Here is a 26,035-nt window from a genome sequence, read left to right as displayed (position 1 = left end):
GATTAAAGGTGCGCACCACCACTGCCCCGCCTGTAGACTATTTCTATATAATAGTTCGGTCATTAAATTGCCAGGTCTGACATAGACCTCGTTCATATGCTTTGACTGAAGTCAGGCCCATTGCCTTAACTGTTGGGACTTCCTGTGGAGGCACTCCTGCTGAAGTCCCCAGTGCTGGGTTCGGGTGGGAGCTGCCATAGCCACCTGTGAGAGCCGTGTTGGATTACTGGGTCTGCATTAGTAGCTGAAGATAACTAGCATGCAGTTGACCTTTTCCCTCCCAAGATACAAGGAGGTCTACTTACACTTAATTTAAGAACTTAGATCTTAGACTATATAGATTGTACAGGTGTTAGAGAGGTAGGGATTTTGTTTAATATTCCCTTTAATGTTTTCAAAATACTTGAGAAGGAAAATTTTTTAGTGGGTAGTAGGAGACTGGGTCTAACTATGTAGCTCTGGCTGGCCTTTAACTCACTATGTAGACCAGTCTAGCCTTTACCTTGCCTCTGCCTCCTTGGTGCTGGGGATTAAAGGCATATACCACTATGCCTAGTAAGAAAGTTTCCTTAAAAAAATAAATAAGATCTCACTCTGTAGCCCTCACTGACCTAGAACTCACAGAGATTTATCTGCCTTTGCCCTCTGAGTGCTGAGATTAAAGAGGTGGGTCACCACACTGAGCTTTGATAAGAAAACTTCCAAAGAGCATTTTAAAAATCACTATTGGGATGGAGAAATGGCTCAGAGGTTAAGAGCACTGGCTGCTCTTCCAGAGGTTCTGAGTTCAATTCCCAGCAACCACATGGTGGCTCACAACCATCTGTAATGGGGTCTGGTGCCCTCTTCTGGCCTGCAGGCATACATGCTGTATACATAACAAATAAATAAATCTTTTAAAAAAAAAAATCACTGTTGTTGCTATTAAAAACATGCAGATGGCCGGGCGGTGGTAGCACACTCCTATAATCCCAGCACTCAGGAGGCAGAGGCAGGTGGATCTCTGTGAGTTCAAGTCCAGCCTGGTCTACAGAGCTAGTCCAGGACAGGCTCCAAAGCTACAGAGAAACCCTGTCTCGAAAAACCAAAAAAAAACCAAAAAACAAAAAAACAAAACATGCAGAACCAAGCATGGTGTTACAAGCTGGTAATTCCAACATTTGGAAGATGGAGGCAGGAGGATCATGACTGTAAGGTCAGCCTTAGCTGTATGAAAACCATTTTACAAAACAAACAACAAAAGGCTACAGATTAAAACTCATAGGAAAGGTGCTGCACACCTGTAATCCAGAACTCAGGGAAATCTGGTTTGAAGTCAGCATGGACTAGACTGTCAGCCACTGGTTCTCAGCCTGTGGGCCATGACCCCAGAGGACCATCTGAGCAAACACAGTTACATTATGATTCATAACAGTAGCAAAATTATAGCTATGAAGTGGTAATGAAAATAACTGTATGGTTGGGGTCACAGCATTAGGAAGGTTGAGAACCACTGGTGTAGAACATCTCAAAACAAATGAGAGACGGTAGGACATAATTTCCCAAACCAAGGCTGCCTAAGGAATAACCGTAGAGATGAGTGAGCTCTTGGTGGTATTGTGCCGCTGTGTGCAAGCAGGGTGTGAGGCGGCACAGAAGTGACTCTACAGCGCATAGCCTGTTGGAGTCTTGCCATGAATGATACCTTCTGCTGAGTAACAGAGGGCTCAGTGGATGGAGTTAAGCCATGATGGAGCTCCATCTCCTTAACTCTTGTTTTTGCTTTGTTTGTTGTTTGTTTGTTTAAATTTATTTATTTATTTATTATGTATACAGTATTCTGCTTGCACATATGCCTGCAGGCCAGAAGAGGGCACCAGATCTCATTACAGATGGTTGTGAGCCACCATGTGGTTGCTGGGAATTGAACTCAGGACCTCTGGAAGAGCAGCCAGTGCTCTTAACCTCTGAGCCATCTCTTCAGCCCCTTGTTTTTGTTTTTTTAAGACAGGGTTTCTCTGTGTAGTCTGGCTGTCCTAGAACTTGCTCTGTAGATCAGTCTGGCCTCAGACTCAGAGATCCACCTGCCTCTGCCTCCCTAGTGCTGGGATTAAAGGTATGAGCCACCACTGCCTGGTGCAAAGATCATTTTTAATTATAGTCTATAAAATCTTTTCCAAGAATGTGAAGTTCTTTTCCAAGTGAGTATTCTTTTTTATCATATAAGATAAGTATTCTGCCAGGCATGGTGGCTCACATCAGTAACTACAGCTCTCAGGAGGCTGAGACATAAGCTCTTTGAGTTTGACGCCAGCCTGAGCCACATAGTGAGTTCCAGGGCAGCCTGGGGTGAGTGAGGCTGTTTCAACAAGCAAAATGAATTAAAAACGCAAGTTAAGTAATCATCAAGTGCCCCTTTCAAGATGTAGGCATTCTGTTCTGTTGATGTTTCTAGCTTCCATTCGTCTTTTTAAATTTTTCTGTTTGTGTGTATACAAGTTTACATGCCTGTGTATTAGAGGTCTACAACTTTAGGCGTCATCCTTAGGAATGCTGAGACAGGATCTCTGGTTCACCTGGAGGCACTTATTAGGTTAGAACGGCTGGACGCCAAACACTTGGGATCCTCATCTCCACCTCTCCAGCATCAGGACCACAAATGCACGCCACCGTCCCAGACATGGGTCTGGAGATTGAACTCAAGTCCTCATGCTTGTGAGGTAGCACTTTACCATAGAGCCAACCTCCTCATCCTATTGGAAATCATCCGATTTCTTGTTTCTTTGGTTTTGGAGAAATAATTGCAGGCCCGTGCTGGCTTCAGCTTTCAGAGTTCTGAGTTACAGACATGCCAGCAAGCTCAGACCTGATTCTGTTGACTGATTCCAGAATCCATTTCGAGTAGTATCAGCATCCACAAATGCTCCATGTACTGGCTCCAGTATTCTCACATCATATGTGGTCTACTTGTGATCCCTAATAGTATAAATGCTATGTAGTGGTATTGTGTTAAGTACTGATGACAGGAAAAGTCTACGTTGGGTGCAAATTAAAACTTTTACCTGAATATTTTCAGCCCACAGGTGATTGAACCCACAGACATGGATGAGTTCTGAATAACAATTTAAATAGACTGATGTTCATTTTAGAGAAGAGAAATTCTTCAAAGAAACTAAAATGAAATGAAGACATAAACTTAATGGCAGCATAAAATAACTTAATCACTGACTTGACAATACTATAGTATGGAAGAAAATTATAGTTTAAGCAAATCTTCAAAAAAAAAAAAAAATGAGCTGAGTTTCTCAGAACTGTCCTAGATTAGTGCCTACGTAGAATTCCTAGCAACCAACACTAAATGCACAAGTAGATTTATTTCATATTTTAAAAACTAGCTAACTTTGCCATCTGTGATTACAAATCCCTTCATCTCGGCAGATGCTCATTTAAAATCCCACTGCAGACCCTGTGTGAATGTTCTCTCTTCTGTAGGACTATAAGACCTACCTGGACTTTGTTCTTGCCTTAGAGAACAGAAAAGAGCCTGCCGCCCTGCAATACATGTTCAAACTGCTGGACATCGAGAACAAGGGGTATCTCAACGTCTTCTCCCTCAATTATTTCTTCAGGGTAAGTGTGGCTTGGGTACAGGGGCGTTGTTACCCTAGATACATTAAACTGTTTGGTTTAAATTACTTACTGACAGTTTTACCTAAATGGATTATAAATTTAAAAGGATTCCGACAGTAAATAGATTTAAAGTGGAAATCAGGTCTGTTTGTTTTGTTCCTTCTATGTTTAGGAAATATATAATGGTAAAGTCAAGCAGATATTCTTAGACATCTTTTCAGTATTCTCTTTTGGAAACAAATGTGAGGGCTGAGCTAGCCTTGGGAAATAGGGACAGCAGCCTGCAGCCTTAACCCTCCTCCTCTGCCAAGTTCTCGATAGCTCGGTGTGAGTGTAGACAGGGCCAGGGGTGTACTCGCCCAGGTGCGCACTGGAAGTGGAGCCGTCAGAAAGATGCTGAAGCTGAGACTTAGTGTGGGACTGCACAGGAACTGGGCTGAGCAGGTGGGAATTATGGGCTTCACTTCTTATTTATGGATTAATTTCCATTAAATACAGGCCATACAAGAACTAATGAAAATCCATGGACAGGATCCTGTTTCATTTCAAGATGTCAAGGTTAGTCTTTTATTTACTTACATAACATCAGATAATATAACCATAATAATACTAAGTCATGTTTTATCCAATTGTATATGAAAGTAATTTATGAATTATGAAACACTATTCCAAGTCAGCTTTTCGCTGTCACTTGTTTGGAACTGATTCTTAAATCATCAGAAATAGAGACAAATTTGGATTTACTGATTGATAAAGTTGATAATTTCACTGTCAGTCTTGTGTTCTCATGGAAACATTCGTTCCTTTTATTTGAAGAGTGTCAGCTTGCATCCTTGAGCAGTCTTTTTCATTGTACTCCACATTCAACTGGAGGACTATTCAGATTCAAGACCTTTCTTGGTGTGCTGCCTCAAAGAGCCTGCATGCTTTGATCCATCCGATTTAAAGAAACATCCATTTTCAATATGAAAACTCATTACTGGGGCTGGAAGGACGGCAAAGCCAGTGAGAGCACCGGAGCCTTGCATTGTATTCCCAGCACTCTGCAGGGCGATGCTGGGCAGTCACAACCATCTGTAACTCAGCTCCAGGGACCTGAGGCCCTCCTTGGCCCTCTGTAGGTCCTGGCTGGCACACACGGAGCATTCACAGAGATGAGTAAACAGAGATCAGGAAAACCACCGTTAGTGAAACACACACTGCTCCTTGGCATTTAGTTAGCAGTTCACCAGTCAGGAAGAAACATCCAGCAGTATCTTTTTGGTTTAGTTGAGTAACATAATAAAATACCCTAACCAATTTAGCCAAGAATAAGCCTGAAGGGACTGAATTCCAAACTTTGTAACACGAATTTAAGAACCAGCATTTGAATCTTCAACTAATCTGGAAAAAAGAATGCACAGTTTAAAAGTTTATATTTTATGAACCTGAGTTACTCTAGAAATTTGTTTAATGTAACTGTTTATAATGCTAACTACTAAATATTCTTGAGTAATTTTACGACACAGGATTAGAAAATGCTAGGTAGTGATGGCGCACGCCTTTAATCCCAGCACCTGGGAGGCAGAGGCAGGTAGATCTCTGTGAGTTTGAGGCCAGCCTGGTATATAAGGCAAGTTCCAGGACAGCCAGAGCTACACAGAGAAACCCTGTCTTGAGAAAAGAAAAAAAAATTAGAAAACACAGGTTATTGCCTTGCAAATATTTATACTGTATATTTCATAACATAGAAGAGGTTCTTCCACCAATTCTAGTTAAGTCTGGCACAGTTTTGTTATTTTCATGACTGATTCTTTAATACGGATTTCCATTCTTCCCATACTGGGACTAGAGTAAAGGTGCTATTATTATTGGAAATTAAATTTTTAATATTTAGCTCAGCTCTTACTTAAAAGGTATGGTGATATAACTTACTGGCAAAGTGCTTGCCTGGAGGGACATCTTGGGTTTGATTCCCAGCATGGGTGTGAAAAGGTTATGTCCAGACTTTGCCCCACCATTAGAAGGCAATAAAAAGTATAAAAACAGTTGCATTCAAAGAACACTGTAGTAGATGGCTCTGCCATTAATTAGCTATGAGCTTGAATTACACTGAGCCTGTTTTCATCATCTATAAAATGAGAGGTCATTATCCGACAGCTAAGGAATTGCCCAAGAAAAGTCTGTGTTAAGGAGATGCCTATCAAGTGGGAAAGAAAAGACTGGAATAAAAAGAGTTCAGAGTCCACCCTGGCTTTCACATCATGGTGTGACAGAAATTACTTCGCCCAGCTTTCATTATTATCCTTTTCTCTTACAGGATGAAATCTTTGACATGGTAAAACCACAGGATCCTCTGAAAATCTCACTTCAGGATTTAATCAACAGTAATCAGGGAGACACAGTCACCACCATTCTAATTGATCTGAATGGCTTCTGGACTTACGAGAACAGAGAAGCCCTGGTCGCAAATGACAGTGAGAACTCTTCGGATCTCGATGACACGTGAGCGCTGCAAGACTAGACCACCTTCCTAAAGATGCCTGAATGCTGCATGCAAAACCTCTGCCGCAGAACCCTTAGAACATCCTAAATAAAACTCATCACATGCCTGTACGACACAGCAACAGCTTGCTTGCTAGAGTTTTGGTTGCGGTGGGAACCATTTCAAAGTAATAGGACCAACTGCTTTTTTCTAATGAAGTGGTGAGTTCTAGTTCCATTTAGCTCAGGAAGAGGAAGATTTGCTGTAGGTAGTTGAGTTTATGGACTATTTCTGGTGTTCATATAGGATTATAGTGTTTGTTCTTCATGAATACCAAGGACATTAGCCTTTTCCATTAGAGTATCAGAGTAAACCCCTGCATTTCTGGATTCAAAAGCTTTAGATGTGATTTTTAGACATGGTCTCACTATGTAGCCCTGACTGGCCTGGAATTCGCTATGTGGACTAGATTGATTGGCCTTGAACCCTGAACTCAGAGAGATCCATCATCTCTACCTCCCAAGTGCTGAGTTTAAAGGTGAGTGCCTCCATGCCATTTTTACGATTTCATTTATGTCCTGTGTGTAAACACCAGAGCACACATGGAGGTCAGTGGATTGGAGTCAATTCTCCTTCCCGGAGCTCAAAGTCAGGGTGTCAAGCTCGCCTGCAGCCATTGGACCCACTGTCATCCCCCTCTCCCCCCAGTTCTTTTTTGTTAAGATGGTGCTTCAAAAAAAAAGGATTCAAGCAAATATTTTGTTTTCATTAAAATCACAAGTATGAAATTTTGTCTAATTTTATTAACCATTATCAAGTTACATTTACAACACTGTACCTTTTGTTAAAGGTTTTTGTTAGAGAATTACTAACTCCTTATACTAACTCATGTGTTTATGGGTTTTTTTGTTGTTGAAATATAAGGGTCTTGATCTGTAGTCTCGGCCAGCCTCCAACTCATGACCCTCCCTCAGCCTCCCTAGTGCTGGGAGTACAGACATGCACCACCACACCTGCCTTGTGGTCAGTTTTTAGGGGGATGAGAAGAAAGTAGAACGTCGCAGACTGTGATGCAGAGGGGAAAATAATTCTACTAGAGGTGAGAGAGGCCTAAAAGAAAACAAACCATTTACCCCATTTATGATCATTTTATAGCTTGCATAAACCAAAGTATACAAATATAAGGCCCGGTGAATAAATAACTCAGCATTACAAACCAGCCGCTCCCAACAAGCAGGCAGTAAACTCAGCAACCTCAAGGCTTTGCAGGTCCCCCCCCTTCTACTGTAATCAGAGGCTGTGTCGTAAACTCTGAGGTGCAGCATGTCAGGAGAGGTGCCTTAGACCACCTGCCTTCACCTCCTAACAAGTTAGGGTCTGAGGTGGTAGCTCCGTCTCCAAGTTTGTTTAAAAACAAGCCATGAGGCAGAGGTCAGGCCAGCATGTTTCAGCAACTGTCAACTAAGACTGGTTTTTAGGAAACTGACTGATAGTGTCACTAACTACACAGTCTAAAGATAAACCTCTAAGAACTAAGTCACATCGTTTGCACCCAGGAAGGGAGCTAGCTCACCAGCTCACGACTCCAAGGAAGACACCATACTTGTTGTGCTTTACAAATTTCAGTCCAACTGAAACTGACTCAAACTTTGAATATTCAGTTAAAAACCCAGCTTTCAGTTGAACTTACTGAGAGGTCCACTGGCAAGTCTCTACAATCATGCTCACCTATCCATGTTTGAAATGTACACGTTGAAGACAGAAAACGTCATGCTTCTTAGAAAGCCAGTTTATAAATGTTAATTTCTAAAAGCTATGAGAAGGCTTTTAAAAGATCAGCATCTAAAACATTGTCCACATCTGTATAAATCAGTTACACATATAAAAGGTTCTGAACACGTATGTAGGAATATTCCTCAAAAATTAGCTTCATATTACACAACTTTGTAAAGGGACCTAGTAAGGAGGGAGGGCCAAACCTGGTTCACGTCAACTGTCCGACTTGTCACCGTGACTTCCAAACGGTGAACAAAAGTAGACTGTTAGCAGTTCATCCCCAGCTAGCCTTCCTGATGCAGAGGGCTGAGTGTGACATGTCCAAGGTGCCAGCCACGTGGGTAGTCACAGGGACCAACACCTGACAGAACTACAAACTCACTCGGTAACTAGTGTTCCTTTGTGACCAGAGCAAGTTATTAACTACTGAAAAACACAGGAGTGGCTTGTGGTGAAAATGAAAACCCATCTTAAGATTCCGAGTAGTACATCCAACACTTTCCATAACATAGTCTCAACGAAGGAAATCCACAGTGCCTCCATCTTGCTCCCTTTACTGCACACTCTGAACCATCCTAGTGTGAAACTAATGGGCAGGTGTGTTAAATGCAAGGCAGGCATTGCATGAGGCAAAGTAGGGTACTTCAGTCTGAGGCTGTTAGGATTGTTAGCTCCAAAGACGGTTAGTCAATACTTACACCTTTCTTCTCTTTTTAAACAAATGCCCCAAAACCAAAAATCTCAAGGAACAAATTAACTCCCCTTTTAATGTGGAACACCTTTATTGTTTTGGTTTTTTTTTGTTTTGTTTTTTTTTGTTTTTTTTTTTGAGACAGGGTCTCATGGGCTAGGCTGGAGCTCATTACGTTTGACCAGGTAGGCCTTGAACTCACAGAGAACCACCAGCCCCTGCCTCTCTGTGCTAGGATTAAAGGTGGGTGTTATCATGCCATGCGAAATGTCTTACCAAAGCACTGGGCTTAGCACTGGTCAGTATATATGAATGGGGGGTGGGGTGGGGGGAGGTAATTTAACTCATAATAAAAACATCCCAACTTCAGAGCTGACTCTGATAGATAGAGCATAAGAACAAAGACAGACTTCCCCCTAATAATTTAAATATAAATAGTTGTTTTAGCCCCACTAAACAAGATGTAAAGAGTTCCTGATTGACCTTTAGGGCAGCACTTTCTATGCAGTCCTTCCCGTCTATGGTGGGACAGAGGCTGCCTGCTGTTTGCTCTCCTCAAGTCCTTCACAGCTGTCCTCCATTTCAAAGTTAATATTCACAAACGAGCTGGCCACCACTGTTTCCGGCTGATCTGTCTGTACAGTGCAATCAGCCTGCATCTTGTTTTGCTGGTACTGTCTTTCTGCTTCTTCAGACATCCTATTTTCTTCTTCCTCCTCCTCCTCCTAAAAAAAAAAAAAAAAAAAAATGGAAAATGTCAGGAGTTAAAATGCTAATGGCCAAAAGGGAACAAATATTTCTTCTCGAAGTGCATCTTTTTCTTCACAGACCGAACTTGAGCGTCATGTCTAATGTACACACATCTGGGGGTGTGGCTCAGTGGTGAAGTGCACGCCTGACAAGGACCTAGGTTTGATCCCTAATACCACACACAGGTGGGAGGGAGGGCAGGAGGGAGGGGGTTGGGAGAGAGAGAACTACCACCACCCAAACAAACCTGTCGTTCCCCTGTTCTCAAAGTAAAATCGTTACTTTCAAAAGTGGATAGCCCAGCACTACTTAGCTTGGCTAAATTAACTTACCCAATAAAGTAATAAATGAGCTACTATGACACTTGCATTAGCTACTGTGACACTTTAATTATACGGTGACATCCTATTTAACAGGTTGGTTCATTCATTAAATGGTATAGCATGGTTGGTTTTTCCCTAAGCACCTAATCAAGATCATCCGGGTCCTGCCCTCAAGAACTTTGCAGTCCAGTAAGAAGTTGACGTACAGAGAGGGTGATACAGAAGCCCTACGGAGACAGCCAGCCCATTGGTTCAGAACTGTTCAGTTCATAGAGGAGGTGGCACTGTTCCTGGACCCTGAGACACAAGTCAGTACAGAATGACCTCTCGAGAGGATCGTATCATCCTGAGGTGGGACAGACTTGAGAAGCTACTGAAGAGGGCTGACCGGGCTCAGGAGCCTCGAAACACGGCTCGTAGTGTTTTCTTGTTTGTTTTTTAAAACCATGCATGCATGGAGCCACACAATGGAATAAGGTGATCTTCCTAGGCTGGCCTCCGGGTTCAGCCCCCAAGAACAAAGCTGCTTGCCGTTCACTGACCCCACACCCTGTTTTCATGCCTCTTCTGGCTTTCCCTCACCTGCTGCTCTTGATTCACTTGAAGGAGAGTAACACAGTCTGGTTTACTGTGTGCTTGCCAGTGTACACGAGGCGCTGTTCTGAGCATTTTATACATAACCTAACGGGAGACGTAGTTCTCAAGATGACAGGGACTTGAGGCTGGGGACTCAGTAACTACCTCACTACTTACACAGGCTGGCTGGTGTTTCTTCATTTTTAAATTAAAGCGAAAATACCAAAAGGTATCTAAAGATCAAAGTAATACACCACAAAACAACTGACTTAGCACTGGCAAACAAAACCTAGGGTAAGTTTTTTTGTTGGTGTTGGTGGTGGTGGTTTTTTTTTTTTGTTTGTTGTTTTTTGTTTTTGGTTTTTTGGTTTTTTTTTTTTTTTTTTTGTTTTTTGAGACAAGGTTTCTCTGTGTAGCTTTGGAACCTGTCCTAGATCTTGCTCTGCAGACTGGGCTGGTCTCGAACTCACAGAGATCTGTCTGCCTCTGCCTCTGCCTCCTGAGTGCTGGAATTAAAGGCATGCACCTCCACTGCCCAGCAATAAGTTTTATACATTTACCTTATGAAATCTGAATTTTGAAGAATTCTAAAATATGTTAATTTAATAAACTAAATAAGCTATCTTCAGTGGTTGAGCCCTTGTCTGGGGCTCATATGTAAGGTCCTGTGTTTGATGTCTCCCAATGCAGAAACCACAGGAGCTACCTTTTTGGCTCCTAGAGTATCCACACATTCATTGTGGAGCTCATCAGCCTTGGGCAAACCATCAATAAAGTGAAAAAAGGAGACACACCTCCTTCTTCATCCGGTAATACTCATCAATGGCATATTGGTATTTTGGGGTGCTGATGCCCAAAACAGATGCAATCTTCTCTCCAAGAAAGTCACACACTAAAGATACAAAAATTAAGAGACATACAATTCATAAACATCTCTTGAGCATTTTATGTAGTACTAAGAATACAAGAGTTACTGTTTTGTCCTTAAACCCAATAAATGTGTCACCCTGACTCCTCACTTCCGTCCTGGACACCCAGTCTGTTCACGTTCCTATTTGGGCATGTTTGTTTTGAGAACTGTGTCTCCCTATGTAGCAAGCATATTCAGAGTATTTAGTCGATGACCCCCCACCAGCCTCCACAGTGCTGGGATCAGATGTGTACTAGGCCAGCCACAGTTCAGCTTCACAACTCCCATCAGGCACTGTAATTATCAATGAGGAGGAAAGGGAGGATGGCCCTGCCATGGCCTCCTCATGGTGTGGACACCTCGGCTATGAGCGAGAACACGCTCTTAAGCTGCTTTTGCTGTGTGTTCTGTCCCACCAAGGTCAGCACCTAATATAGAAGGCTCCGGCAGGCAATGAGAGGTCAGGCTTAGAAGACTAAAGAAGTTGCCAAAGCAGAGAAAAAAGCTAACATTCAAATACAGAGCTGTGTGTAAAGCTTGGACTCTTTTGTCCCATCAGCCGTGACCACAATACATGCTCAATAAATAAATGTTAGCTCAATACCAGCCACGATTTGCTCCAATAAAAACAACTGACAGAAGTTATCAAGTAGTTAACTAGAAACAGTAAGTTTTAAAGATTTTTATTCGTTTATTCTGTACACAGTGTTCTGGCTACATGTCTGCAGGTCAGAGGAGGGCGCCAGATCGCATTACAGATGGCTGTGAGCCACCATGTGGTGGCCGGGAACTGAACTCAGGACCTCTGGAAGAGCAGCCAGTGCTCTTAATGTCTGAGCCATCTCTCCAGCCCCAGAAACAGTTAAGTTTTATGGTTTAAAATTATTGGCATAATTGCATAAGTTGATAATTCACTTCCTTCAAATATCAGTTACATTTCCATTTAAGAAGTAAAATATTGCTGGGACATAACTCAGTGGAAGCGTTTTTTGCCTAGGATGTACAGGGCAGGTTCAATCCTCAGCACCACAAAAAAAAATTACATGGAGGAAACCATGAATCCCCATAATTACATAACAAGGAATAAAATAGTAAGATGCTAACATGCAAGGAAGAAATGAAATTCTAATAAAAATTAAATATGAATGGTTTATAAAGGCTTTAGAATAAGCATGGGACACAATGGGATCAACAACAGTAGGAAACCAACTGGTGAGGTAACAGAAGGGATGGTGACAGGGCTCGAAATGCAACAACCCTGTCCACATTAACGGTGCCATGGTCCAGGGGTAGTTTTTATTACTATTACTAAGGCGGGCCAAAACGGAGGTCAGAGGATAACTCGGTAGGAACGAGTTCTTCCCTGATGGGGTTCCAGGGATCAAATCTGGTCAGTTTGGTGGCAAGCACCTCTACCTGCCTGAGCCAACTTGCTGGCCCTTGTTCGTTTTAACACAACTATAAACTGAGGCACATTTGTACGGGTAGAGTGATAGTCTCCAATGCTAGCTGGCAACCTGGGGAGGGCAAAGGGGTTCCCTAACTTGTTTCTTCTTCAGTGGGAACATCCCATTCGGGAACACTCCTGTGTGCACAACTTTCTAGAGCAATCATACACTAGTCAAACAGTAGAGCAATACCTGAGAGGGTTGATGTGGCAGCCCGAAGCATGTAAAACCACAAGTAGGGGCCCCAGGGAAGTTTTGTCTGCAACAAGAAGTCAGGTTAGCAACATTCTTCCAACAGCCACTGTCTTCAAACCAGAGAAACTGGTCAAATAATTAGTAGGCATAGAAGGCACTCCATAGGTAGGAATCCAGTCAAATAAACACGTAAGTGCTGACGTCCAAATTCCACAAATCCGGTCAGTGCATTTGACAAGAACTGCTGGCAGTATGCTCCCTACAGCAAACTAATCTTGGTTCTTGCTTGTGTGAAGGCTGCCTAAGATAACTGTGTTTTTATTGACAGAATTGACACTACAGACATGCTTCACTGGACCAATACTTTTTTGTTTATATATTTTGTTATATATTATTTTTTGTTTTAAATTTCTTTCAAGAAGAAAGAGAAGGGTTGAGGATTTAGCTCAGTGGTAGAACGCTTGCCTAGCAAGCGCAAGGCCCTGGTTTCGGTCCTCAGCTGGGGGGGGGGGGGGCAGGCAGCATTGGCACACTCCTTTAATCCCAGCACTCGGGAAGTAGAGCCAGGTGGATCTCTGTGAGTTCGAGGCCAGCCTGGGCTACAGAGTGAGTTCCAGGAAATGCGCAAAGCTACACAGAGAAACCCGGTCTCGAAAAACTAAAAATAAAAAATAAATAAAAATTTTTAAAAAAGAAAGAGAAATTTGTTCATAAACTTTTTTTACAGATATATTCATGACTATAAAGGCATTAAAAAGCCAACTAGAACATGTATGAAGACTGAGTAAGCCAGATGTGCATACATATAATTTTATCCAAGCACTTGGAAGGCATTGCTAGAATAATTAGACTTTCAGTTTGAGGCAAGCCTGGTCTATCTATCAAGTTCCAAGCCAGCCTGAGCTACACGAGGATGCTGTCTCCAAAAAGACGGAGTAGAGAGCATCTTGTGATGAAAAGTAGGTCTGCAGGGATTGAGGAGATATCGCAGTTGGTGAGGTGCTTGCCTTGCAAGCTGAGGACCTGAGTTCGATTCCTAGACCCCATGAAAACAGCCCGTCCCAGTGGCCAGCACGTGTAATCCCAGCACAGGGGAGAGACAGGAAGACTGCTGGGGCTCACAGGCCAGTCAGCCTACTCAAGGTGACAAGCTCCAGGTCCCAGTGAGAAACCTTGACTCCTGGGAACACCACTGGAGGCTGATCTCCGGCCCCCACATACGTGTACAAGTGAGTTACCACCCCCCAACACACACACACACACACACACACACACACACACACACACACACGCACACGCACACGCGCACACACACAAGCACACACACACACATACACACGCACACACACACACATGCACACATACATACACACATGCACACACACATATACACACATGTGCGCGTACACGCACACGCACACACATACACGCGCACACACACGCACACGCGCACACACACATACACACGCACACACACATGCACACGCACACGCGCGCGCACACACACACACACACACACGCGCGCGCACACGTGCGCGCACACACACACACACTGTGCCAAGTACTGTGCTGGTTCAGATGAAAAGCCAACAAGTCGGTGATGTTCTCACTCAGCTCTCCTGTAGTTGTTTCTAGAGACAGTAGCTGCCAACACTAAAGTGAGGATTACCCAAGAACCCTGCTCTGGCTGAAGAGGCCGATGGCACCGTTATCACCCACAATTACGTAGAAGGACCTTAGCCAGCCCATTATTTGGACACAGATATTGCTGACCCAAAATCACAGAGCCACGTCACCACCCCAGCCTCCCTGCCGCCATCGCCATCTAAAAGTACCCATCTGGGGCTGCACTGTGGGTTTCCAAGGATTGTTAGCTTACAGGTAAAACCCCAAAATTTATTTTCTTCCAAAAATGTGCCTCTAGTCTTCCTGTCAAGACTTTGATTTTTTTTTTTTTTTTTTTTTTGGAAGCTGAGGATCGAACTCAAGGCCTTGTGCTTGCTAGGCAAGCACTCTACCACTGAGCTAAATCCCCAACCCAAGACTGATTTTAAAACAACTCTGTGGTTAATAAAATGGCCATACTCCCTAAATCAGCGGTTCTCAACCTCCCTAATGCTGTGACTCTTTAATACAGCTCCTCATGTTGTAGTGATCCCTAACCATAAAGTTATCTCATTGCTACCCTATAACTGTAATTTTGCTCATGTTATGAATCATAATGTAAATATCTAATATGTGAGCCTTGTGGGGGTTGCAATCTACAGGTTGAGAACCACTGCCCTAAACAGACCTATAGACTCAACACAATCTCCACTACCTTTTCTTCAGAAATTGACCAACCAATTCTAAAAGTCATGCAGTATTTTAAGGGACCTAGAACAGTCGAAACAATCTAGAAAAGAGGAAAATACAAACAAGCCCAGGACTCAGATTTTCAAAATCTTCCAAATCTACAGGCGAACACACCTGTGCTCAGTGCTCCAGACATAGGAGAGCACACCTGTGCTCAGTGCTCCAGACATAGGAGAGCACACCTGTGCTCAGTGCTCCAAGCACAGGAGAGCACACCTGTGCTCAGTGCTCCAGGCACGGGAGAGCACACCTGTGCTCAGTGCTCCAGGCACGGGAGAGCACACCTGTGCTCCAGGCACGGGACAGCACACCTGTGCTCAGTGCTCCAGGCACGGGACAGCACACCTGTGCTCAGTGCTCCAGAAGACAAGAGACAAGGAAGGGCCCTGGCACAAGAACAGATTCACAGACCACCGGGTCAGTGAGGACTAAGTCCGGAATAAAACCATATTCGATAGTCAAAGGACTCAACAAGAACAGAGACGCGTGTGGTGGTGTGAATGAGAAAGGCCCCCCAGGCTCACAGACTTGAATGCCCGGTCACCAGAGTGGCACCGTTTGAAAGGACTGGGAAGTGTCACCTTGATGGAGGCAGTGTGTCACTGGAGGTGAGCTTTGAGGTTTCAAAAGTCCAATGCGCGCACACGCACACAGGCACCATCAGATCAGAATGTAGCTCTTAGCTAATTCTCCAGCACCATGTCTGCCTATGTGCCACCATGCTTCCCACCATTATTACACTGGACTAACCCTCTAAAACTAAAAGCAAGGCCTCAATTGAACGCTTTCCTTTATAAGAGTTGCCATGGCAGTGCCCATCTTGGCCTGGATTGTTTCACTGGCCTTTTATTGTGAGAGAGGAATAACTCTATGTAGGAGTGGTCATGCACACCTAACCTCAAGTCTCAGGAAGGAGAATCCCAAGTCTGAGATCAGCCTGGTCTAAGTTCCAGGGCAGTCAAGACTACATAGTGAGGCCCTGTCAAAAAAATAAAAAAGGAAAAAGATGATAGATTCATGTCTTCCAACTGTTGAAAAATATGCTAAGGGGCTGGAGAGATGGCTCAGTGGTTAAGAGCACTGTCATCTCTTCCAGAGAACCTGAGTTCAATTCCCAGCCACCACATGGAGGCTCAACATTGCCTGTAATTCTAGTTACAGGAGTTCCTATGCACTCATGTATGCATATTCCCACATAAGACAACATACACAATTAAAAAATAATAAAAGTAAATATTTTTAAAAAAGAAAAGAAAAGAGTTGTCATGGTCATGGTGTCTCCTCACAGCACTGGGGCTAAGTCACCACTCAAAGGCAGACTTTACACTGTGAAGTCTGGAAAATCACATGGCAAGGTATGAAGTCTGACCTGACCCATATCATACAGAAACTATCCCAAAACAGATGTGTCTGCTTGCGACTGGGAGCACACTGTCATCTCAGCACTTCAGAGGCTAAGACGGTAGAGTCGCCTTGGATTCTGGACAAGCCTGGGCTACAGGTTGTCTCAAAACAAAAACAGAACAAAAGACCTGAATGAACAAACTCTACACAGAAACCTTCACTATGTAGCCTGGCCTGGCCTGGACCTCACTGTGGTCCCTAAGCTGGCCTTGAACTTGGGACTTTCCATGCCCAAGCTGATACTATAAAACCTTAAAAATAAACAGAAGAATTAAATCTCTAGCCAAGTGTGGTGGTACACACCTTAAATCCCAGCACTCAGGAGACACCATGCACACATGGTACATGAACATACATGCAGGCAGGCAAAACACCTGTACACACAAAATAAAAATGAAAGTTAAAAAAAATTTTAAGGGGCTGGAGTGATGGCTCAGTGGTTAAGAGCACTGACTGCTCTTTCAGAGGTCCTGAGTTCAATTCTTAGCACCCACATGGTGGCTCACAACCATCTCTAATAATATCTGATGCCCACATCTAGCATGCAGGTAAATATGCAGATAGAACACTGTATACATAATAAATAAATCTAAAAAAGAAAATTTAAAAAGGATGAGAAATGGTGCAGCCACCATAAAAAGTGACTGGACAAAGGTCCTCAAATGTAACAGTTAACAACTCCACTCCTGGCTACAGACCCAAGACATAAAAACCACAGTGACACAAAAGCCTGTATTCACAGCGCAATAGTCATATGACCCAAATGCTATAAACAACCAGAGTTCCCAGTAACTGACAAAGGAATGGAAAAAATGCAGTGTATTCACACAATAAAGTGTTATTTGGATACTGTGTAATACAATGATACTGTAAAAAGGAACAGAGTACCAACATGTGTTATAACATGAATGAACCTTGAAAACATCACTCTAGGGGTGGGGATTTAGCTCAGTGGTAGAGTGCTTGCCTAGCAAGCATGAGGCCCTGGGTTCGGTCCTCAGCTAAAAAAAAAAAAAAAGAAAAGATCACTCAAAATGAAAGAAGACAGTCAGAAAGAACATGCGTCTGTTCATGATGGGGAAGCCTCTGGAGGGACAGAAAGATTAGTGGCTGCTAGGAATGAGGTAGAACATGGAGGTAGAAAGTGAACTAAAGCTCTTCAAGACGACATAGCATGCGAAAACTGACTGAAGCTGTGCATACCTGTGAATACGCTAACCACGACTACACTACACTCTACACGGTGGATTTGTATGGAACAGGAGCAGGGGGTCGACAAGGCCCTTTAAAAAGACTCAATCCTCGGGTAGGAAGTATTCTTCATGCTTTCTTTCTTTTTGGTTTTCTGAGACAGGGTTTCTCCATGAAACAGTCCTGGCTGTCCTGGAACTCTCTCTGTAGACCAGAGTGGTAATCCAATCCCTCAGGAGGCAGAAACAGGCGGATCTCTGTGAGTTCAAGGCCAGCCTGGGCTACAGAGCGAGTTCCAGGAAAGGCACCAAAACTACACAGAGAAACCCTGTCTGGATTAACTTTTGAGACAATGGTTTTTGGTTTTGTTTTTTTTTTTTTCCTTTGAGACAGGGTCTTATGTAGCCCAGACCAGCCTCAAACTTGCTATGTAGCTGGAACTGGTCCTGAACTCCTGACCAGTTGACAATGACTTTTAAAAACATACATATCGGGGTTGGAGAGATGGCTCAAAGGTTAGGAGCATTGACTGCTCTTCCAGAGGTCCTGAGTTCAATTCCCAGCACCCACATGGTGGCTTACAACCATCTGTAATGGGATCTGATACCCTCTTCTGGCATGCAGGCGGATATGCAGGCAGAACACTTTATACATAATAAATAAATAAATCTTTTAAAAAAACATGGTTATATACAAACATTTTAAAGGACAACTGTAACCCCTTTCAGTGTACTGTAAAAGGAAAATATTTATCCACACAATCCTTCCACTATATGAGAACCACTAATATTCAACATGCCTGGCTACTCTGATATTGTACAATCTTTTGAATATTTTCTGTACTAGAGATTTGGAATTTTGGCGGTGGGTTGGGAGGGTTTGAGACAGGGTTTCTCTGTGTAGCCTTGCTTGTCCTGGAACTTACTCTGTAGCCCAGGCTGTCCTCACACTCACAGAGATTTGCCTGCCTCTGCTTCCCAAGTGCCGGGATTAAAGGCGTGCACCACCACCACCCAGCTGGAATTGATTTTTTTTTTAATAGCCAAAAATTTACTGAGCTAAATGTTATAAAAATTAGCATGTCTTAAATATAATTTTTTAATTCTCTAACTTGTTTCTAGGTTTTATTTCATTTATAGCACTTTTGAGAGCCTGGTTAACCATAGAACATTTATTGGTTTATTGCCTATATCCCCACTAGCATACAGCTTATACAGCCACTGCCCCATGACCAGCATCTAAACCTGAACCTCTCAGGGGTGCCATTGTAAACATGGGATCAGTGGACTTTGTTACCTTGAAGAACACTCCTTTATGAACTGAAAAGGACTAGGATTCCAACCCTGACTTACTTACGGGAGCCTCACATAAATTCACACTGATAAAGAACGTTGATAAAAAGGAGCAGGGGATTGGGGATCTAGCTCAGTGGTAGAGTGCTTGCCTAGCAAGCGCAAGGCCCTGGGTTTGGTCCTCAGCTCCAGAAAAAAAAAAAAAAAGAAAGAAAGAAATGTAAGGGTATTTTTTAGCCAGGTGGTGGTGGCGCACACCTGTAATCCCAGCACTTGGGAGGCAGAGGCAGGAGGATCTCTGTGAGTTCGAGGCCAGCCTGGTCTACAAAGCGAGTTCCAGAACAGCCTCCAAAGCTACAGAGAAACCCTGTCTCCAAAAAAAAAGAAAAAAAGAAAAAAAAAAGGAGCAGAACTGCTTTAGGCTGTTGAAATATTGGAAATATTCCCATCCATATTGTGTGAAAAACAATGTTTTCTACCGGATCATAAGGAATGTGGTTGATTTAAGCTTCAAACGGTCCTTTCCACTCCATGTGCACCCACGTACCGGGTCGACGGTGGGCAGCACGTCTTTCTTCTCGAGGCCGTCGACTTCGTCCTCGTCAGTGCTGTATTCTTCCATGGTCTCCCCACTGACGAAGTGGATGACCCTCCTAGGGACTTTCTTCTTCTTCCCGATGACCCCCAGCTCTACATTCTCAAAGCCTCTTTCATTACTCACCTACATGAATGAAAAGTTAAGAAAACGAGTTTCAACAAAGCTAACGGACATTTGCTTGATTGTTTAATTATTTATTTTTCATTTTATGTGCATTGGTGTTTTGCCTGCATGTATGTCTGTGTGAGGGTGTCAGATCTTGGAGTTACCGACAGCTGTGAGCTGCCACGTGGGTGCTGGGAATTGAACCCGGGTCCTCTAGAAGAGCAGCCAGGGCTCTTAACCACTGAGCCATCTCTCCAGCCCATTTGCTTTATTTTAAAGACCAAAGAAACTAGACAAATCCTTCAGCAATTAAAAAACAATTATACAAACTTCAGGAATCCTAAATCCTTTTAAGGCCAAGAAGGTACCAAATTCAGTAAGTCTCTAAAAAGACGAAGGGCTCTTGTGGAGAAGGCATTTATAATGGGGGAAACTTTTTTTATTATTTATTTTTATGTATATGAGTGTTTTGCCTGCATAATATGTATGTGCACTACATGTATTCCTGGCCCACACTGGACCCCCTAGTCCAGGAGTTATGGATGGCTGTGAGCCACCATGTGGGTGCTAATAACCAAATCCACGTCCTTTCTATAGGCGCAATAAGCATTCCTAACTGCTGAACCATCCCTCCAGCCTTGGGGGTTAGGGAGAATTTTAAACACTGTGCAAATAAAATCTGAAAAGCCTTCAGTGTTCTATACCTGAATTCTCAGATAACTTCGTCATTAGTATATATGTGGCAACAGTTTTTTTTGAGCTGAGGATCGAACCCAGGGCCTTACTGAGCTAAATCCCCAACCCTTGGCAACAGTTTTTTAACAAAGAGATCTACAAATTTCAAAACTACTTATAGGAGACCGGTATGGGGGCGCACGCCTTTAATCTCAGCACTCTGGAGGTAGAGGCAGGTGACTCTCTCTGAGTTCTGAGGTCAGCCTGGTCTACATAAAGAGTTCCAGGACAGCCAGGGACACACAGACCCTGTCTCAGAAACAAAATCAAAATACAATACAAACAAACAGAAACTACTTATGTATGGAATTCTAAACACATCCAAATTTCACTCTGAGGGAATTATTTACTCAGGTTTTGTTTTTGTTTTGTGTATGTGTGTTTGGTCTGGGCTAATCTTGTATAACTTCAAACTTTTGATCCTTCTTTGTCCATCAACCAAATAGTGGGATTGCTCACAGCTTGGGAAATGCAGGTGTAGGGGTGTGTGTGTGTGTGTGTGTGTGTGTGTGTGTGTGTTGGGGATGGGGGTGATATATGTGTTTGGCACGTGGAGCCAGAGGACAATCAAATGTTTCATCCATCATTGTTATATTTTAAGACAGGCTCTCTCATCGGCCCTGAACTCTCCAAGGAGGGCAGACTGGCCAGGCAGACTGGCCAGCAAGCCCTGTACCCAGCCGCCTCTACCCAGCTGCCTCTGCCTCCCCAGTGCTGGAATTACAGCCCAAGCTATTTTTAAAAAGGATGCTCCAGGGATGGAACTCAAGTTGTCATACTTGTCCTAAATCATAAAAACTAGCCCAAAATTTCTGTCAATCCTGACTTTTGCCCATTTTTAAAATCTACAAAAGAGAAAGCCTGAAACACGATTCACAGGGATTTTTTGTTGTTTTTTGCAGTACCGAAACTGCGTAAGTATAAAACCACATTTTGAGTAACATTCTTGGTATGTAACGATTTTCAGTGGCATTGGACTTGTTCTAATGATCTCATTTCATATAAAAGACTTAGGACAGCTGTGGCAGCTAGTGCAAGCCTATAATCTCAGTATTTTGGAGGGAGAGCCAGGAGGATCAAGAGTTCAGGGCCGGCCTCCACTACACAGTAACTCAGAGGCCAGCCTGAGCTACGAGAGCCTATCTTACAGAACAGACAAAAGAGGGGCATGGAGAGGGCTCAACACTTGCTGCTCTTAAGAGGTTCTGGGTACACACATGACGGCTCACAAACACCTGAACTCCAGATCCCGGGACGCTGACACCCTCTTCTGGGCTCTGGGCAGCAAGCACACAGACATATGTTCAGGCAGAACACCCACACGTAATAAAAACCAACCGTTGTTTTCAACACAGTAAATTGCAAATTTCAGTCCTATCATTTTAAGCAAACTTAAAGGCCAAATAGTCGATGTCTTAGTTTTGCAGACCAGCTAATGTCTTTCCTAAGTGAACTCTGCAAAGCCGGCGGGGAGAAGCCGTTCATATGGACACATATAATGAGTGGACATGGCTGGATTCCAAAAACACTTATGAAAAGGATGAGTGCCTGGATCTGGCTCCTGGCCTATGGCTTGTGAACCAGACTAGAAAGTGGCAAGCCTCTGAGAGACAATTCATGGCATGAGTGTGCTTCCAGCCTGAACTTGGGAAATGGGGCGGTGAAGGGAGGCTTTATCAGGAAAAACCAACCAAAAAATAACTAGATACAAAATTTTCAACAATTACAAATAAAAACTATTTTCTGATGATTCCAGACATTTCATTTTTACAGATTCTAAGCCTGCATATGAGAATATTTTACTGGGGAGTGGGGGCAGGCTGGATCAATAGCTCAGCAAGTAAGAGCATGTATGCATGTATTGTTCTTACACAGGACCCACATCACAGCTGACAACCACCCATAACTCCACTTCAGGGGAGCTGATGCTTGGTTACCAAGCACACTGTGGCACACATACATACATAAAGGCAAAACATTTATACACATAAAATAAACCTTAAAAAATATTTTACTGTCAGTTATACAAATTACAAATTTCATTTTCAAAACCTCCAAAGATCTGAAAACACAATTTTCTTTTTCTTTTTTTTTTCCCTCAGAGCTGAGGACAGAACCTAGGGCCTTTTGCTTGCTAGGCAAGCGCTCTACCACTGAGCTAAATCCCCAACCCCAAACACAATTTTCTAACATGTCCATTAACTTTATTTTATGGTTAACTAGACCATAATCCTGAGTCTCAGGAGCTGTGGGGTTGTTTTTTTTTTTTTTTTTGGTTGTTGTTTTGTATTTAAGACAGAGTCGGTCAGTCCCCCCACCCTTCCCCTTATTCCTGCCTGTCCTGAAACTCCCTCTGTAGACCAGGCTGACTTCAACTCACAGAGAGTGCCCCTCCAGCCTCTGAATCCCGGTTACTGAGATTAAAGGCATGTGCCACCACACCTGGCTACAAGACCTGTTTTTAATAGAAATTGTCTTTTTGTAGATGCCCATAACATCCAGGCCTTCCTTCTTTTAAAATAAATACAACACCTGGAATTATTCCATCCCCTTCCTCAACCAGGTTATTTAGCAACATGGGGTGGGTTCCATATCCTCTGGCCAACACAGTAACAGCAGAAGCTCTGCCTAGTAACAGAGGCGCTAAATAACCAACAGCTGAAACCTGAGCTCCTCGGTAGGTCCGAGGCTGAGATTCTGCTAAGTCTATTCAGAAAAGAGCCTGTATAAAATGTCGCATCGGTGCCTGGCCAAGGCCTAACTGAGAACACAGGAAGTCTACGGTTTCTACTCCTGGTCTGCGTCCTACTTCAGGTTGGCCTTTTTCTTTTTCTTTGGAGACAGTGTCTCACTCTGTAGCCAAGGCTACTCTACAATTCATTATGTAGACTGAGTTGGCCTCAAATTCACAGCAATCCTTCAGCCTCAGACTCCCAAAGGTTAGCATTACAGGTATGAATCCCCAGGCTGGGATGGAGTTTCTCTCCAGTAACAGCAGGAGAAGGAAATATAAGAAAGATGTCGGCATCTTCCTCCTCCCGGTTCTCCACTGACCTCTTCCTCAAACTGGGCAAGCCCCTGGACTTCCCAGAGGTGTTTTTACTTCAGGAATGTGAGTAAGATGAAAAAAACCTGGTAAACTCCAGGAGTCTCTATCCATGAAGTGAGTCTGTGTCAACAAGGAAGCAGCGCAAGGCGTACACAGAAATACTTTTGTCGTGTGTGGGGTGGTGACTTGAAGAAAAGCCTCACGGGTATTCCTGTGAGGTTCACCTTTTTCTCTATAGCCCTTACTGTTTAAGTGTGTGTGTGTGTGTATTTTTTTTAAATCAAGACCATGAAAACCGGGGCTGGAGAGACGACTCAGCAGTTAAGAGCACTTGCTACTCTTCAAAGGACCCGAGTTCAGTTCCCATCAACCATGTCAGGTGGCTCACCACTGCCTGGAAACTCCAGTACCAGGCATTCGACTCTACCTGGCCTCCTCAGGGACCCGAACACATGTGCATACACACACATATGAAAACACTGTGGGCTGGCACGTTTTTTCCTCTGATGGTAACAAGATGCCATCTTGGAATGATCCTTAGCCCCGGCAACTAAAGAATAATACAGGGGTGGCCACGTCTATGGAACTGTTGAAGGCAGGGTTGGGAGACCCTTAGCTAGAATTTCAGCTATCATTACCAAGTAATTCTGGGAGATTCAAGACTACATAGAAATAAAAGGTTGATTAAACGAGGGACTCCATGAGATCACCACTCATGACTGGGTGGGACGGGATGGTGATGCAGCCATCAGTGTGTCCCTGGTGACCTTCTGCGGTGGTTGGAGGAGTGGTTGTGCCTCCCCAGGAAAAGTTAGCACAACTTAGTATTACTAAACCAAGCAAGGAGCCGCCCTGAAACAACAGGCAAGTATTGATAGGCTCCCTCTGCCAGGCTCTGGATGAAGCAGATTGAGCGCAGCCCCGAAAGCAGGACAGCAGCGGGAAGCACATCCAGACTGCACTCCTGAAGGGGCAGTTCAAGCCAGCGGGGCGACAGTTCGAGTCTCCCCTCAACCATCAATCACGCACACCGCAGCCCAGCCAGGTTGGCCTCACACAGACGCAATCCTCCTAAAGCCTCCTAAGTGCTGGAACTACAAGTGTGATCCTACCGCTTCCAGCCGGAACTCTTCACCTGTCACACCCTCCCCTTAACAAGAAGGGGTGGGGGTAAGATTCCGCGGGAACCGCTACATAGAGCCGATTTTGTTAGCATGTTACAACTCGGAGTGACATATTCACAGTTGGGCCACACTTCAGCAACCTGTAGTTTCGGGGAAGCGACTGACCAACATTCAAGGACTTATTTTCAAAAATGACGCTACTGGAAAAGCACCTTTCTTACATGAAGTAGAAGTAATTCAAAGTTTTAAATAGCCACCAGTATACATACTCCCGAAGTAGGTTTTAAAGCAATGTTTTCTAAACCAGTGATGATTGAGACACAACCACCAGCCACCAGTGGCTAATTTGCATTTACTATGTGGCCAATCACAACTGCCCTCTGGATTTGGGGCACCATGAAGAGAAGGATGGCTCCAGGAACTGCATTTGGCCCAATAGGCTGAGCGCCTCACACCCAATTATAAATAAAATTTAAAAAGGTTGTAAAACACCTCATTAGTGATCTTTATACTTACATGTTGAAATGTTCTATACAAAGGATTAAATATATTAAATACCACTGTCTTAAGGTAGCCGTTGACACTCTCCTTGTGATTCACAATTGCTGTTAGTTCCTGTCTGTGTTGGGCTGTGCAGGTCAGGTCGTCTCATCCGAGAACTGGGGATAACACCCACCTCCAGACGTTAATAAGTGGACTGACTAGGTGAACTGAAGACTAGAAGTCTCAGCGAGGGGCTGGTTGTCCAGATCAGGCAACCTTAACTGAAGCCTGCGAGTGAGCAGACGGCACAGTTTCCCCGAGTCTGGGCCCTGGGCTGGCTAAGAGTAGACCGAGCTAGCTCAACAGTGCATGCTCACAGAGCATCTGCTGTTCGCTAACCCCCGGTCCCTGGCCACCGCCAGGCCGACCCCGCAGCCCGAGCAGCCGAGGGTTGCCGCGCCTCAATTTCGGCGACTTTAAGGACAGCCTTTCCGGGACACGCCTGTTTTCTCTCGCTCGCAACCGGTGGCTGGAGCGTCACCCCGGAAAGCCCGGGCAGCGGAGGCCGCGGCGCCCCTCCTCGGCAGCCGCTCCGGGTCCGAGCAAAACGGGGACACCGAGAAGAACCCCGGAACGGCCAGCGGAGGTCTGCACCCGAGGCGGCGGCTGCCCCTCGCCGCCAACCTACCTGCCGCGCCGCGTCTCCGAACGCCGCGGCGGCCGCCGCCTCCGTTTCTCCCGCCGCCGCGCGGCCCGGCTCTCGGTCCATCGTCACGCCGGCCCGGGCAGCGGCGACGCGGAGGGTGATCGCAGGAACGCTCCCCACCGCCCGCACGCAGGCTCCCACGGAGGCTCGCACCGGTGGCCGCCCGGCCCGCAGCACACAGCCCACCCTCCCCGCGGAGGCGCGCCTGGACTGCGGGCACGGGGCGGGGCCTCCGCCGCTTCCGCGGACCC

General features: G+C 44.4%; 2 protein-coding genes across 4 annotated transcripts in view; one reads left to right on the top strand and one right to left on the bottom strand.

Moving 5' to 3' along the window:
* Nucleotides 1-8,643, top strand: part of Ppp2r3c (protein phosphatase 2 regulatory subunit B''gamma) — a 25,261-nt gene extending 16,618 nt beyond the window's left edge. For 2 of the 3 annotated variants that reach the window (XM_036206515.1, XM_036206514.1), the window contains 3 exons: nucleotides 3,472-3,609; nucleotides 4,108-4,167; nucleotides 5,909-8,643. In XM_036206515.1, coding sequence (XP_036062408.1) covers nucleotides 3,472-3,609; nucleotides 4,108-4,167; nucleotides 5,909-6,097 — 387 coding nt within the window. In that variant the 3' untranslated portion in view covers nucleotides 6,098-8,643. The remainder of the gene's footprint in view (nucleotides 1-3,471; nucleotides 3,610-4,107; nucleotides 4,168-5,908) is intronic. The other variant, XM_036206516.1, reaches the window with a different exon arrangement.
* Fam177a1 (family with sequence similarity 177 member A1) lies at nucleotides 6,857-26,035 on the bottom strand. Its single transcript, XM_036206518.1, has 5 exons — nucleotides 25,767-26,035; nucleotides 19,532-19,705; nucleotides 12,740-12,806; nucleotides 10,984-11,081; nucleotides 6,857-9,265 (listed from the first exon to the last, which is right to left on the bottom strand). The coding sequence occupies exons 1-5, from the start codon at nucleotides 25,845-25,847 to the stop codon at nucleotides 9,059-9,061; spliced, it is 627 nt and encodes a 208-aa protein (XP_036062411.1). The 5' UTR covers nucleotides 25,848-26,035; the 3' UTR covers nucleotides 6,857-9,058.

Source organism: Onychomys torridus, chromosome 14 (assembly GCF_903995425.1).
Source record: "Onychomys torridus chromosome 14, mOncTor1.1, whole genome shotgun sequence".
Classification (NCBI taxonomy): Eukaryota; Metazoa; Chordata; class Mammalia; order Rodentia; family Cricetidae; genus Onychomys; species Onychomys torridus.
This window is presented reverse-complemented; position numbering and strand designations above follow the sequence as displayed.

Bases quoted from the DNA above. Each gene is read 5' to 3' on its own strand.
- Fam177a1 (XM_036206518.1), bottom strand. From the start codon at position 25,847: ATGGACCGAGAGCCGGGCCGCGCGGCGGCGGGAGAAACGGAGGCGGCG. The intron at 19,706-25,766 runs GTAGGTTGGCGG...TCATTCATGTAG, and splicing joins TCGGAGACGCGGCGCGGCAG to GTGAGTAATGAAAGAGGCTT. The intron at 12,807-19,531 runs GTACGTGGGTGC...TTCTTGTTGCAG, and splicing joins TGCTGCCCACCGTCGACCCG to ACAAAACTTCCCTGGGGCCC.